We start from the raw sequence: 16,743 nt of genomic DNA on the forward strand, positions 1-16,743 counted from the left end.
TCTTTCCTTCTTTACTTCCAAGTTCGTCTTAGCTACAACTGCATTGGTAATTTTTAGTAGTTGAAGACGATTTGAGCTGTATCGTCAAGGGCGTAACTCATATAGGGTTATTAAAAATATGACTCCCTATTATTCTTTGTTAAATCATTAGTTTAGCCTCTGTTTGAGTTCAGGTAAAAAAATAAATAATAAATTGCTTTAGCTATAAGCAAATGCTTTAACCATATTTTGAGTTTCATTCTTCTTTTTTTTTTCTTTTTTCTTTTTTTTTTTTATTAGGGTGAAGTTTAGTATAGTCAGTTGATCAACAAAATCTAAAGTTCAGAGCTTCGATCCACACATTTGTAACCAGCTAACTAGGACAAAGACACCAAAGGTTGCTTAGACCATTTGTAATGGTAACTCGTGTTGTGAGTTCGTGTTGTGCATTTTTTGCACTTTTTTGATAACATGACGTGTTGAGTTATTGAGTGAAGTAGTGGTGGTGTTGGGAGTTCGTCTTGTGAGTTCGTGTTGTGGTAGTGGAATGTTGATGTGGCATTTTATTTTTATTTTTTTGTGTTATATTAATTGATTTTATATTGTTTATATGTAATGTAATAGAGTAAAAACTTAAAAATAAAAATGTCAAAAAATAAATGTCACAATCCATTTATTAAAATTGAAGGATAATTATTTGAAAATGCATTGAAGTTTCACCAAATTCTTATTGTGTGCATCCAACTTTCAAATCTTGCATTCAATTATTAAATCTCTAGTATTGTAGAGGAAATTACTTAAGCTCAGGTAGCATGTCAATATGTAAAGGTAATTACATAGTTGGTCCCTTAATTTAACGTTCGTTAATTTTTTTCGTTAAGTTTCATTTGAAATTCATTAAAGAAAAAATTAAAACCCCATTTTATCATGTTAATTTTTTCCGTTAAGTTTCATTTGAAATTCATTAAAAAAAAAAAAAAATTAAAACCCCATTTTATCATCATACTTCATCTCATCTTCATTTCTTTTTCTTCAATTGATGAAATTAAATCTTAATTTTTTTTCCTGCAACAACAGTTCGTTCAAAAATTGTTATGAACATCAAATCTTCAATTGATGAAATTAATCTTGAAAATCAATTCCTCAAGCCTTCATAGTCAGCGATAAACACTTTTGATGAGGATTCATAACTAAAACAGCAATAAAATTTGAAAATAACAATATCGACTTCTGCATATAGACTTTGAATATCAAGGTTGAATTTTAGAGATTTTCAGATAACATAACCTGAATCAAAGTAGCTTGTAATCATCTTGTAAACACTCGAAACTGAATCATTACATCTAAAATTCAGCAATCTGCTCGAATTAAATTGTTGACCGATGAACAATAAACTTTGACTTCTAGATTTGAAACAACTTTGGAGTTGTTAAATGAATCTGATGGTTGAAGAAGGTGTGTTTTAGCTTTAGGAACTCAAATCCTGATCTCAGATTGTTGATATAACTTCAAAATCAAAACACCTAAATCTGTTAATGATGATGAACGACGAAGATGATGATGAACAATTTCTGAATCTGCTTCGTTCTAGTGTTGAAGATGAATGATGATGAAGTAGAAATCTGATTTGAATCTGTGATGTATGATTTTCGATGGATTTATGCCCGTAAACTCAGATCTATTGGATTTATAAAAGTGAATTTGGGTGGAATTATATAAGTGTATACGAATATGAATTATAATTTATAATGTTGAGTTAAAGAATTTACAGATGAATGTATACTAAATAATGATGAATGGATGAAGATGGACGAAAGGTTAAAGAAATTAGGGTAATGAGTTACATGAAGGACCAATGAAATTAGAGTTTACAAACATGAGGAATTAATAATGTAAATGTTTAGAAAGGTGACCTGGAAGGTTACCTGTTATAACAGGTTAAATGCATACAATAGTAGATATTTCAAAGTTGAATGCATACAATAAGAGATTTGAAAGTTGGATACATACAATAGGAATTTGGTGAAAGTTCGATGCATTTTCAAACAATTTTCCCTAAAACTTAATAAAAAGCTAGAATGCATTTAACATATAAAACTTAAGTGGGTAATATGTAAAGTGTATGATACTTGGGGGTCATTAAGTGAAAATATCAAGAGGACTCTTCTTCTTCATCGAATGATTCCCCAAAAATTTCTTTCAGTACCCCAATGTTTCATCTTCATTTTTTATAAACAGAACCATATATGCATATGAAGTTTTGGTCAAATCTCAGCACCAATCAAAAACGACCACCTGGCCAAAACGGCCGTTGAGCATCACGTTGGAACAGCCCCAACGCCGGCCAAACGCCGCCGGAAAACGCCTTGATACGGCAAGGGTTGGCGTTTTTGGGGTGACACCTCGGATACAATGGGGTTGTATCAACCCCGATACAACTCATCTTATAGCTAAAGCAAATGCTCTATAATACTGTATCAGCTTTAAATACAGCACAGCGAAAGTGTGGCAACCATCCTTGTTCAAAAGTTATCGTTATTTGATACTGCTTTCTAGGTACGAGTCTCGCCATAATTTTTTTTTTTAATTCTTGTTGAATTTGTTTTTTTTTTTCCGAGAACGTTTTCTTTTTAATAGAAGTTATTGTTATATTCGCCAAAAAAAAAAAAAAAAAAAAAAAACCCATCTTGTTCAAATCGAATCCCTCAAATGCAACCAAGAAAACATCATATCATATTACAACTCATAAGTTACATCCATTTATAAGTCGTGTGGGAGACCATTCTTTAGGACAAGTTAAGATATGATGAAACAATACAAGAGACTAATAGGATTGACTATGTCTACCAAACTCAGAAGTTGAAGATACAAAATTTTAAATGTTAAAGAAATTAAGCATATCAGTGAGAACAAAGGCGATTTTAGGAGTGGATACCGTTCGATAAATTTATGAAAGATATGGCGCTTTATGACAAGTAACCCAAGTTTGGATTCCAACGACTTCATCTCTAAATGCTTTTGTGCTCACTTTTGTTGATCGCTTCAATGGATCTGTATTAAACATTCACTTAAATTAGGGTTCAAGCAGGGGCATGTGTGGTCAATTGCACAGGCCCAAAAATCTGAAAGGGGGCAAATTTTAAAAAAAATCCATATATTATTCTTTCAATGTGAGCGAAAAGATACATCGATTCAAAACTGTTTTACGCAATTAAAAAAAGAGTGTTGGAGTCAATTCAAAGATTATGAAGAAAAAAGATGTGCAGATCCCGTTAATTGAGAATGTTAACACCTATTTTCTTATGAGGTAAGGCTTAGTGTGTTAGCACAATATTAGAAGTGATCTAGCTAAAGGTGGGGGAGTGTTGCCGATTGATTTTTACCCTTGAGAAATAATCCCTGCAGACCCGGTACACAGATCTGGAAATCTGTGGGGTGGCTTAATCAATCTGTTGTCCGTTTAGCGTTTAGCTGTTAGCCGGATGACTTCTAGTGAGAGAAAGTACTAAGAGAGAGAGAGAGAGAAAGATGAAGTCTCTGCTCTCAAGTTGTCAGAATGTCTGAATGTGTAAAATGACGACCCAATGGGTCTATTTATAGTGACAGATCCACCGGATTGTTCGGGGACACGTGTCAAATGATGATACGTTCTGTTATTCGTGACCCGAAGTTTACGCTGAATGTGGCGCTCTCCGGCCAGAGCTTAAGCGCTAGGCGGCCTTCAGGGCTTATGCACGACGGAAGCAGCCTGTACAGCGGAGAACGCTTAACGGATAGTTTCACAAAACTATTATTCTCAGTGTTTCTGATGCTATTTTCATGCGAATATTGTGCCTTTATGCGTGTATACGATAGGATACACCATTAGAGAATGAATTAAGTTTTAACTCATATATACAATTTCAATGATCATTTAATAAAATAATTAATAGTTGTAACAAATTGACGTTGATAATTATAGATAATGATATGTTGAAAAGTATTGACTATAGAGAGTTACAACAACTTTGTTCTCAAAACCTAGGAGTGTCATTTTAGTTAAAGAATAAATCAAGTATGATAAGATGACAAATATTTGAGAATAAAACACTTTGATGCGATTTTGAATTTTTTTTATTTATTGATCACTTTTAGCAATAAACTTTGTTATGTATATTGCAAAAGTTTAATTATTATGCAGACTCATTTTATATTTCGAACATGACCTTTCAAAAAAAATATGACGGCTTGGGTTCAAGTCTTCATGTTGGCATGTTCAAGTATAGTCAAATTCTTTAATTAGATTAGCTTTATCAATTGTAGGACATTCTATGATTGTAACATTTTAGTTCTTAGATTTTAATTGTTTCAACAATATGATCGACCTTACAAAAACAAAAATTAATAACTTGATCGTGCAAAACTTGAAATCCTAAAAGGTTTTTTTAACCCCTATATAGACTTGATTTATGCTTTTGTAGGCGGACAGAATTATTCATAGTCATGACTTTCACTCAGTACACACATTGTCCAATCCTGGCAATGCATACATCATTAACCGATCCTTCATCAAACAAATGTTGTCTGCAGGTTACGTCATGGTGATCCACGATCATACAGGGTCATAATGTACAATTTTAATGTAGCCTTCAGTAGGATGTCCACTCGTGCAGTCGTGCCAGTTTGCAATAACATTCGGTTAACACTTGGGGTGTTGTTTGTTTTTAGGATATTTGTGCCATCATGTCTGTAAAGAATATGTGGTCTAAAGTTTTGTATGTTGAATGGTGAAAACTATTTGTTTTTATATCTTCAAAATAACTTAACACCATAACTTAACACTATATGTATCACTTAGAAACATATTTAGGTGTCGCTTGTTTTTCAGCCTGCAGATCTTATTATGTTTTATGTCTACGCGCCCGCAGACGTTTTTACTGAAGACTGCTTGTTTTTCAGAAGGCATAAGATAAAATAATGTCTTGATCTGTTTACAACCTCGCAAACTTAAAAATGTGCTTCTAATTGTTGCATACATGATTAAGTTATTTTGCAGATATAAAAACAAACAGTATTTCATATTCAACATACAAGCTTCAGGCCACATCTTCCTTACAGACGTGGTCCGCAAATCTTCAGACAAAAACATCTTAAAAAACAAACAATACCCAAGTCTACGAGTTTGCAGACAGAAGTAGACATTATTTTATCTCATGTCTTCAAGAAAACAAACAGTGTGCATTAATAATGTCTGCAAACGCGTAGACGTAAAACATAATAAGAATTGAAAAACAAACACCACCTAGAATGAGATTGCGAATAATGGTTGGATAAACACTTAATTCCAGTTAATACATTAAGCTAGGAAAAATTACCTATCATCAAAACATTTAATTTTTAATTCATGTTTCATAAGGTAAAATTATAAAGACCAAGTGACAACCAAATATTTCAATACCCAGCCCCAAATCACACGCTAAAGCAAAACTAGTTTATGAATTTAAGCCAAATTTGTATGTCTTTCAACACAAATAAAGTTATTTTATATCTCCAAAGACAATAGAGCCAAAGCTGGTTCATCACACAACTAAATCAACAACGCAACATGGACTCATCTCAAGGCCATTTACAGTATCAAGCCTTTGCAAACCCAGAAGCAAAGCCTCTAACTGCTTGTGAACACTTAAATGCATAAAGTCTTCACCAAATAAGTTTCTCATCATAAATATATGTTCATGGAAAAGCATCCGAATTAAACTTTAAGACCAATAATGACCTTGAGAAGGGGTCCTCTCTGAACCATGCCTCTGTCTAAACATGGCACCAGAGCCACCACCACCACCCTGGCCCTGGCCCTGATGAAAACCCCACCCTAGCCCCGAGTTTGGATCTGTTTCCCATGTATGGTGGAATGGATTTGGCATTGAGGTTTCGGCTTCCTGAAACCGACTTCTAGCAGTTGATGAACCTGATGTTGGGTGCCGGAGAAAAACGCCACCGCCAGTGCTACGAAACACCTCTGTAGGTGACCCCACCGGACCCATTTGGGCCTGACTGTTCGATCTCCGTGATCCAGATACCACAGGTGTGCGCAATCCTGGTAAATTGCTAGGTTGCTGAAAATAGGCCTGAAGGGCTTGATTCCGCTCACGTGCGCGTGCAGCACTCCCAGGATGAGGATGAACCATTGATGACCCAAGGGACGTGGGACCTCTAGCTGTAGAACTGCACAAAGTACACGAAAACATGAACATATATAAGGACGGCGAATCAATATTTAACTATGAAATGTCTTTAAAAAGCCTCATGCCTTCAACATGCATGCATGCTGAATCGGGTTAGTTAAGAGATAAAAAAAGGTCACTTGTAAAAATGGATGGAATTGACTTGGTAGAATCATTTAGAAAATGTAGCCATGCTTTTCGAACAAAAAAAATAAACTTGGTAATCAACTAATCGTACTCAATAACACAGTGAAAAACTCAGAAAAATAACAAAATAATCAATGCAGGTCTCAACCCGGGCCAATACAACAGTTTGAGTTGTTGATTCTTGAAAATTTTTATGTGAAACAATTTATATCTATACATGTACATATCTTTCTGAAAAAACAGAACACTTAGATTCAGCTTGATCCTTTTAGTGAATGGAGGAATGTTTTACTAAAATTCACCTTGTGTAACTGGTCAAAGGTTTGGGTTGAAGCCGCTTTATGGCATATGACAAAACGGAACGGGTCAGTTTGGGTTGATTGAAAAACACGTTGATGAGAACAAGAGTATAACATGCAACTGTTATTTTTAATTTACTTTTTTTGGCAAACCAGCCTAGTAAGGTGCTTTACCTTTGTCCAACGACGAATGGATGCACATAAGAGCCTGATCTTGGCATATCGGCATTAGGCCTTCGGGGCATGATGGATGGCATTGAGGGTTGCTCAGCACGGCTTCCTGAAGTTTGAAAAAGGGTGGTGTGATAACGGACATCCATGGTGGGTAAACCGTAAGAATTTGGCATGTCACTGGATGCTGATTGGCTATTATTCCATTGATTATTGTAGGTGGGACCGTCAGCAACACTTGCACTGGAAGACGAGGATGATGATGATGATGAGGGGTGAACCGGTTGGACATAGATATATGGACACAGGTGAGATGTAAGAGATGTATGTTCAGTAAAGAGTGTATGCTGTCCAATTAGATCATGATCTATACAAATAAACAAAAAATGGAAAATGATCAAGTTTTTCTAATCGAAAACGGAGAAAGATGAAAAAGGGGTAAAACGGAATAGAATCTTACATGCAGTTGTTGGAAATTCCGCTTCACTGCAAATTGAAGGAAAAAAATTGAAATAAAACGCAGTCAGTGTTACATAAACGCATTTGATTAGGAGCGTAAGATAGCAATATATCTATGTAGAAAGGACACATAAAAAGCATTATCTTATACTAAAAATTTCCATGCAATTAAGGAGGACCCAAGTCAAAGAACCAGATATGACATCATAAACACAAATAAAAAGCACATTTGATGTTGCTATGAAATTGGTTTAAAAAACCAAAACTACCATCACAGTGTGAAGTTGCAGACAAATAAACGGGGAAACGGATAAGATTTTTCCCGTGACTGTTTCCGACCCTTTTCCCTGGGGTACCCCAGGATATGCTTTTAGTGAGGTTTGAATTTGAGACCTCTTGGGAGGAACTCAGGGCCCAACCACTTGGGTTATCTTGTGATGGTTCAAGTTGCAGACATATAATTAGTGCAGTACCACATCAATTTAAAAATATAAATCATCACAAGATTGCTTTTTGTATATGTTCAAATTGACAAACCATTCGGAAGCTGCATATAGTCATTATATAAACAAATGGGCCCTAGTAAAAAAAAAAATCATGATGGAGCAGCCATTGTTTGATTTTCTGTTTTCTATTTAGTTAAAAATAAACGCAATAAAATATTATTAACAATACTCATCCAAATATCCAAATATATATGATATCAAGGCACCAAGTAATAAACATGAACTACAGCAGCTGGAAGCACTTCTATATTTATCATACCTATATGTTTACAAAGTGAAAACTGCACGGAAAAAAAGCATTTGGCTAACATACATACTTTTCGGAAAATCAAAATCAATTTAGGATTATTCAAACACCTGTCATAAATTACAAACTTAATTTTGAAGTTTAGACAGTTTACAAAACTAGTTTAGAGTAGCAAGCATTCACTAGATGACTTAATGTGGTTAAAATTTCGAGCCAGGCAAATTTAATAATTCTTGGATTTCCATCTCTATTATTTATTTCAGATGCACGATATTGTTAAAAAAAAAAAAAAAAAAAGTCTTTCGTCAAACAAAAACACAAGTCTTCCATATTTAAATGCTTTGTTAAACAAAATCACAAGAACATGAATTCTACTCCCAGTTTTAGAAGGCAGATAGAAATGATATAGATTGAAAACGTGATAAGATCAAGATAAATGTGCTTACTCAAAAGAAGCAGAAAGCCGAGTAAATCCACCGAAGGGGCACCACATTGACTGCAAAAAAGAAAGGGTTAGTAAAAATTGCAACACCTGTTTAGTAAAACAAGCATAAAACTAATATGTATGAAGGTAGACGATAAGAGATATCGAGTATTATTCAACTGCACATCTGAGTAATCCTAACAAACGTGTAACACAACTACAGATACTTTTTCTGGTATCATATGTCATGATAACAACTAATACTTAAATTCCAAAAAGACTGCATATGTGGAAAAAATGTGATTATTCATCACCAGCATTTTTTTTTTTTTTTTACTTAAAATCAAGATGAGTGTTACATTTCAAAGAACTTGCATAAACCAAACAATGACAACAGTTAGCGATAAAGTAACATCTCGGCTGGCCCTATATTTACATAATCAAAAAAGCATAGTCAAATTATTGAATGATCCACGTATGCTTCCAGTTAAACATTGTATAGGCGATCAAGTGATAGATATATAGTACGAGTCTTGATTGCCTCACTTTATTTAACACCTTATAGTATTATAGCTGGCAGAATATCTTTACATGCATATATAGAAATTTTTTAAAATAGATACGAACATAAGCTCATAACTTATTTTTTTGTTTGCATCTTACCGCTTCAGAATAGCTTAAATCATAGAGATCTTCATCATGGGCCCAGTCATCCATGCTGAACTCGGGATAAGATCGGCAACCATTCGCATAAAGCCACTGACCTTTCTCAATTTTCCTGCAGTTGGGGCATTGCATCACACCCTTCGCATTAAATGCAGACCCAATGCAATCTGCAGCCAACACAACGAAAATCATATAAGTGAGTCCCACGCATTCAACACAGTTATAACAAGCATGTCACAGAAACCCAAACACGCGTAATAACAATGTCTCCGTTAAAAGGACAACTAAACAATTCAAACATAAGAATTAGGGCTTGCTTAAGCATCTGCCTAGTCTTAACCAGACTTCACAGCTCCAGTTAGGTACCAAGGTTTACGTTGTCACCTAGAAGGCGTCCTTAACCACTTTTTAGTAACCGTAATTGTAAACTGGAACTTACTAGAAAGGGACTCATTACAGTTGTTTAAGTAACTGCATCAGTTAATGAATGGAACTGCTATTTTACTATTTATTAAAAAAAAATATGTACCGGATGTTATATTTCTCATCTTCACAAAATTGACAACTGATAAACAATCATTCTCTATAATGAACATTAAGAAAGCAAAAGTACACAAGAGAGTAAGTCATATGAAACTGAAAGCAAATCATTATGTTTCCGTCAGTGGGAAAATACAAGCCGACTATTGATCACTTTTTACTCTATAAGAGATATGATATTTGCTATCACCTAACACAATAAAACTATATTTTGAGCTTACATGATTAGCCCGATTTGCACAGCATATTAGCTACGTCTACACTTCAGATCTATATTAAAAATCACTCCACACCTTCTTAGGTATCCGATAGATCATTGCTCAGATTTCCGGTTTTAAACCATTAAACTTTACATCAATTACGGCACTTGTTAAAAAATTATAACCGTGATGTGATTTTGTAATTCCCACCAAACCTCGTATATAAAGGTATATAAACTATATACGTACTAACTTTCTATTAATATACCTAACCCCAAGGGGCGGTGGCCTAGTGGTTGAGTGCTTAGGAATCTCTAAAGAAGGCCCCCAAGTTCAATCCCCACTAGCTACACTTTGGGGCCTTGTCTTTCAAAAAAAAAAAAAATTAATAAAAAAAAAATGCCTTCTGCAAGACTGCAACAGCAGTATGCAGGCAGGCTATGCTTTTCAGTATTTAGTCAAACTTCAAACTGCTACAGGAAAGAACATATTTTTTACTGTTGAACCAACCTCAGTAGCAAAAGTAATAGCCTAAAAGGGTGATTTATAACTTCCATCAATTTATCAACTAATCCCAATTAAGAGCTTCCCAAAGTAATAACAGACATACATGATCTCAGATGTGAAAAGAACAGATGATATGTGCAACACATCAACCTGAAACAAAATCTTGCATAGACCCTTAGAACCAACATATATGCAGACCAAGTGTCCAATTGGTATTGGTTCAATTAATTTATGTATTAGATATCGGTCTAATGAAATAACAACAAAATTAATACTTGCCTCCAAATACATGATTTCCATGTATTCGATAAAATTGAACAATCCGAAAATTAAGTTACTTCAATCACTAACAGCAATATGCCAATAATCAATGCCCTAAATCATTTAACCAACAACAAGTTAAATTCACAAACAGGTAACTAATTCCTACACACCAATTTCCAATTACAATTAATTCATTCAAATCAATTGAGTAATCAACCAACAATAATATTAAAATATACTAACCTAGATGAAATTCATGACCACATTGAAGCTTCGCCCAAGAACGATCTCCGTTATCGGTCACAACCTCGAGACAAATTGAGCACGAAACCGAAGCAGCAGCTTTACCTCCATCATCTACAAGATCTGCATCGTCTAAACCCATATATCCTCAAATACACAAATTAGCTTAACCCTAATTTATTCAATTACACCTTCTTCCACACCCAAAATCCCCTTAAATACCTTAATTTCGCAACAATCGCCTTACGGAAATCACAAATCCCCAATTCCTGCGTTCTATAAATATAAAGATAATTGATAAATATCTATATTATATATGTTTCAAATTAATTGATGAAAAAACAATATCGGAACCGATTAAAGCTCGCAAAAGTTAGGGTTTGAAAGTTGTTGGAGCTGAAATTTAACAATTGAAAGTGCTGATTGTGAGAGATATATGAGACAATATAAATAAATAAATAAATAATTGAATATGATATGATGAAACTGATTTTATTATTATTTTCTCTCTCATGTTTTTAGACCTGGATTTTTTTTACAGCCGTGGGATTTGGTTCATACCATGTAATTTTACCGCTGTTTGTTGTAATAATTAATTTGGACGGTCAGGATTTAAAGAAAGTGTGACGTGATATAGATTTAAGATGAGATGATATCACACGTTACCCCCGGATCCTACGCTCACCTTTCTTTCCTTTTATTCACTTCCCTTATATACAGCGAAAGGATCTTAAACTATAAGATCTGTCTCAATTAGTCCCTTTCAGTTTTCTATAGTTTTGAAAGAACAATGTTTTAATGTTTTAAATGTACAACATTTAAGTTTTAATTTTTTTTAAAAAATAATGCAAAGCATAAATATTACGGAGTATATTTTCAGATCGACTTTACTTATATATTTTAGCATTATCATTTATAAATATGGAATTAACTTATACTCGTATATGCTAGTTTGAATTAAGTGCAAAACATAAATATTTTCCACTAATATCAACTTCTCTTATATAATTTTGATATAAGTGTTTATTCATGATGCTCAGTCAGGTTGTTCCATACTCCATAGGTTCTTTGCCTTTTTTTGTACCTTAATAAGACTTCTTATGAGCATGAACATGAATAGAATTACAACCCTTTAATTGATCGATTCAAAAGTAAATTGTCATATTGGAAATCAACCCTCCCTTCTATAGGTCGTCTAACTAGGGGTGTGCATGGTACGCGAAAAAACCGAAAAAATTGAGGACCGGACCGAACCGTACTGGAACCGAACCGAATCGAGGAGTTAAGCTACGGTCCATGGTCCTTAAATCCTCGGTATGAGACGGACCTAACCCGAAAAAAGGAAAACGGACCGGACCGGACCGAAATATTTACATTTTATCCATCTATAATTTAGCAAATAGTCTCTACTATTATTGTCTTTTTATTGTATTTTTTCATGTTGTGTTTGCTAAACCATCTAATAGAAAAGTAACACACTAAGATGATGTTTTCATTCGTCTTTTGTATCTTTATTTTAGAATCATTGCATACACTTCTCTATTTATTCATGTAGTTGTGTTTCATTGTGTACTATGTTAATATTATTTATAATAATAGTTTGGGTTTTTTTAGGAAAAAAAAAAAACACTTTATATTTTGCATGTCAAAATGAAAATTGACGCTTTTGCTACCTCTCTTCAAAAGTAGACCGGCTGTAATCGCAAGTTCAGCCGTCAATGATGAGTGTACTCAAGTGGGACGGTTCTTTCCTGGAAACCGTACCGAAAATCATGGAACCGAACCGAACCGGACCGAAATTATTTGGTACGGTCCTCGGTACGACTTTTTCATAAATTTGGGACTTGGGATGGAACCGAACCGAATTAGTTTGAGACAGAACCGTACCATGCACAGAACCGAACCATGCACATGCATATATTACTTGGAAATATTCAAATGCCATAGAGGGTTACTGATATGTTATAAAACATTCGTAGACAGTTCTTATGGGACAACATCAATGGAGTTTACAAAATCCCATGGATTAAGTGGTATTTGGCTTTAGTTTCCTATAATAAAGGTGGTTCGCATATAGGAAGTTCAAAAGCTTTTAATTTTGCTTTATCGTCAAAATGGAGTTGGAGATTCCATGTGAACTCGAATGATTTTAGGTTTGAATCATTAAATCAATTCATGATAGTAGTGGGGATATGGATTGTTATATAACCTTTAATTCCGGAGTTTGGAGTAGTTTGATAAACGAATACTAGAAGTCACATGCTAAAGGTTTACTCCCTCAAAATCCTATTCGTTCTAAGGTGGATGATGGTCATGAGTTTAAATTCTGGTATGATACTTGGATTGTGGTGATAAGCCTCTTAGATTGAGTTATAACAGACTTTTTCATTCTTTAAGTGGATAATGAAGTTAAATTGGTTGGTCGAATTTTTAATGGTAATTGAGTTTGGAATTGGATGAGAAACATATTCGAAGGAAGAAATTTAGATGTTATATCTAATATGATTGATAATATTAGAGTTGTGGAATTCTTTGCAAATCTTGATTTCAAATATTGGAGCAATTGATAATAAAAGTCTCTTCTCTATTAGCAGCACCAGAAAATATTTTAACAATCAACTCCTGCCATTTGTTTAAAATCACGCGAGGTGGATCAAAACTCTTCCAAAAAAGATCAATGTATTGATGTGAAGGTTGGCTATGGGTCAAGTACATTTAAAACTCAATATTTCAAAGAAAGGATTGGAGATACAATCGATTGGGTGTCCTTCGTGTTCTGCTTGGATAGAGTCTGTTGAACACATTATTTTTTCTTACGCGACTACTTCAGATGTTTGGCGTAAGGTTATAAGTTTTGTATTGATATAGATCTCCTACTTTTTGGATCATGGCCGAATGGTTAAGTTGGCATGATAATTGCGCTGCTCAAGCCCAAATCAAGCTGCGACATTTTACTAATGTGATGTGTTTTACTTGATTACTTTTGCGTCATCCGAATGATGTTGTTTTCATGGACAATTGAGTGAAGAAAAGTAAAATATTTGATTCCTTTTTTATGGTTATCAAATAGGAAAAAGGATAACATTAATTGGAATATGTGGTTAATAATGTCATTGTAATTGTACCTTTTTATTTTATCCTTTGTGTCTTACTAAGTTAGATTATAATAAAATTTATTGTGACGTTCTAAAATAATGAAATATCGAATTAACTTGTATATGGTATCCTTATATGGTATGTTAACATTTTTCTTGAATATAAGGAAAATTCTTTGTTGTGACTGTAGTAATATTTGCATATACGAAACTGAAACATATAGATTACACAAACATAATATTCATATAACGATCATGTAATCATAATAAGAATGAAAAGATAGAACGATCTAACCGAATTGAAGTTTGAACCGGGCTTGTGTTTGACACAATTCCCTTAAACAGATTTGACGTCTGTTCTCAGGATACACCGATTCGAAGCAGCGTACTGCCGGACGAGAGCACTTGCCTGAAAAAGACCGGAAGCGGGGTGACCGAAGTTGTAGAAGAAGAAGCTGAATGTAAGAGGGTTACGATTTTTGTTTGTGTGTTAGTTTTTTCATCTTTCTCAATACCAAAGTTTGGTATTTATAGTGCAAACAAAATCCTTGATTGATATTGTAAATCTTTTAGGATTTGAAAAAGGAAAGAGAAGATTTACAAAATCACAAAAAAGATTTACAAAATACTTGGTTGATAGCTTCTACTTTGCACTTAAACTAACAACTTTGAGACGCGATATCTCATTCACCATTAACCCGTTTTGGACACGCTTTAGTTCGTTTTAAAGCTCTCATTAGTGGTTACAAAAACCCACGTTAATATATATATCACTTTATTATATATTAATTTGTGTCTAAAAAATTGGTGGAATATACTTTTCCAACCAAATTTTCCAACAATCCCCCACATGAATGGAGATCGCTTCTTAGTAACAACTATCTTCCGATTAAATTTCAGCGGTTGAATCTTGCATACGATAAGTAGGTGTTACCCTTTGAACTTTCGCTTGTAAAAACACACTTAGTCTACTGGCTCTTAGTAGACGGCGATGTCTTTGAACTCGTCTGCCGTTTGTGTAGGCGACAATACGCTTCACACAAGACTCTCCCTGACAATCTCAAGTCCTCATAGTTATGTTCGTTATGGTCATGAACATTAGCCTGGTTCTGCGAGAGCTTATCAAGTATTGTGCCCCAACAATACCCTTCGAAGCAACCCCACTTCTCTCTCACATAGGTGATTCATCGCCGAATGGCTACTGATTAACCACACATGATTATTTCAGTTGAATCATTAAAAGCCATGGGCTTATCCTCTTACATGTCACTTTTAGGAATGAACTAGGAAGTCTACTCATAATTAGTAAACTCCCTTTAAAATTGTAGGGGTTGCTAGTTTAGTAATCAACTCCCCCACAGTGACTTTCGCCAGTTCATACAAGTAGGTTGTCCTATTGAACTCAGATCTTAGGATCTCCAGCCAACTGAGTTAGGTTTTCCTTCATATAAACTTAACCTTTCAGGAGCTTCAGTCTCATTCCCACGCACGACTCATACACTAACTCTCTGCTTAAGCCTTTTGTCAGCGGATCCGCAACATTATCCTTTGACTTCACATAGTCAATAGTGATAATTCCTCTAGAGATTAGTTGTCGTACTTTATTATGTCTACGTCTCATATGTTTATTCATACCATATGTTTATTCATACCATTACACATTGTAATATGAGCTCTACCAATCACCGATTGGCTATCACAATGTATACATATAGCCGACACCGGCTTAGGCCATCTGGTATATCTTTAATGAATTGACGTAGCCATTTTACCTCTTCACCAGCTTTATCTAAAGCGGTGAATTCTGATTCCATCGTGGATCTAGCAATAATCGCTTGTTTAAACGATTTCCACGATATAGTCGCACCTCCAAGTGTGAATACATACGCACTTGTCGCTCTGGAATCATTCGTATCAGATATACAGTTTGCATCACAGTGTCCCTCGATCACTGCAGGATATCTGTTACTGACTTAACTCTAATGAAATGTACTTGGATTACTCTTGTATCTACTTAGCTTGCTTACATCACATGCTAATTCGGATCGAGTACAACTCATTAGATACATTAGAACGCATTATCATATATCATGTTCTTGATATCAAAATACAAGACACCCCCACATTTTTAAGTTATTGTGTTCATTTTACACAACTAACAAGGGTTACTGCTTATCAAAGCTTCCCCCACATGTCTTGCAACTTGATATCATAATCATATATCTAATATGATTCTAATCAATGAAGCGTTCAAATGCTCACACATAAGATATGCATCCTTTGTAATTTGTGTTTTAGCACATTTGAGCAATTCTTAGTCATATTCTAGTTTTGTCCTAGAGACGTTGAATTTAGAAAACTTAACAAAGTTCTCGCACTCAAATTATATTTTCACATTTGAATTCTGATTAAGTAATTCAAATCTCAAGATAATAAACTAATAAAGATTGACATCTTTATATTTATAATTATCTTCAATATCATAATTCACATAATATGTGAATAATTCATATCATCAATGATGTTCACAATATACCAAATCCTTCTATTACTGAATGAAAGCGATTTTGTCTTTAAATATATATTTAACACAATGAAATATTAGTTGTTAATTGATCTCTGCAGATGATCCTCATTAACAAGTCCAAGTCTAGCACTCCATAGACTTTATGTCCAAAGCATTAGAATAAAAGACGCATCATTCTTATTCTCCATAGCTTTTCTCACAAGAAATGTCATACCATATCCCTTGTATCATGACAAAATCAACGTCATATACTTAAACGCCGCCTT

The 16,743-nt window shown here is 34.3% G+C and overlaps 1 protein-coding gene across 1 annotated transcript; it reads right to left on the minus strand.

The window, feature by feature from the left end:
* Nucleotides 1–5,335: 5,335 nt before the first annotated feature.
* LOC139885679 (E3 ubiquitin-protein ligase RFI2-like) lies at nucleotides 5,336–11,290 on the minus strand. Its single transcript, XM_071869430.1, has 6 exons — nucleotides 10,856–11,290; nucleotides 9,099–9,268; nucleotides 8,458–8,507; nucleotides 7,260–7,285; nucleotides 6,803–7,166; nucleotides 5,336–6,183 (listed from the first exon to the last, which is right to left on the minus strand). The coding sequence occupies exons 1-6, from the start codon at nucleotides 10,995–10,997 to the stop codon at nucleotides 5,718–5,720; spliced, it is 1,218 nt and encodes a 405-aa protein (XP_071725531.1). The 5' UTR covers nucleotides 10,998–11,290; the 3' UTR covers nucleotides 5,336–5,717.
* Nucleotides 11,291–16,743: the final 5,453 nt, after the last annotated feature.

This window comes from Rutidosis leptorrhynchoides, chromosome 1 (assembly GCF_046630445.1).
Source record: "Rutidosis leptorrhynchoides isolate AG116_Rl617_1_P2 chromosome 1, CSIRO_AGI_Rlap_v1, whole genome shotgun sequence".
NCBI lineage: Eukaryota > Viridiplantae > Streptophyta > Magnoliopsida > Asterales > Asteraceae > Rutidosis > Rutidosis leptorrhynchoides.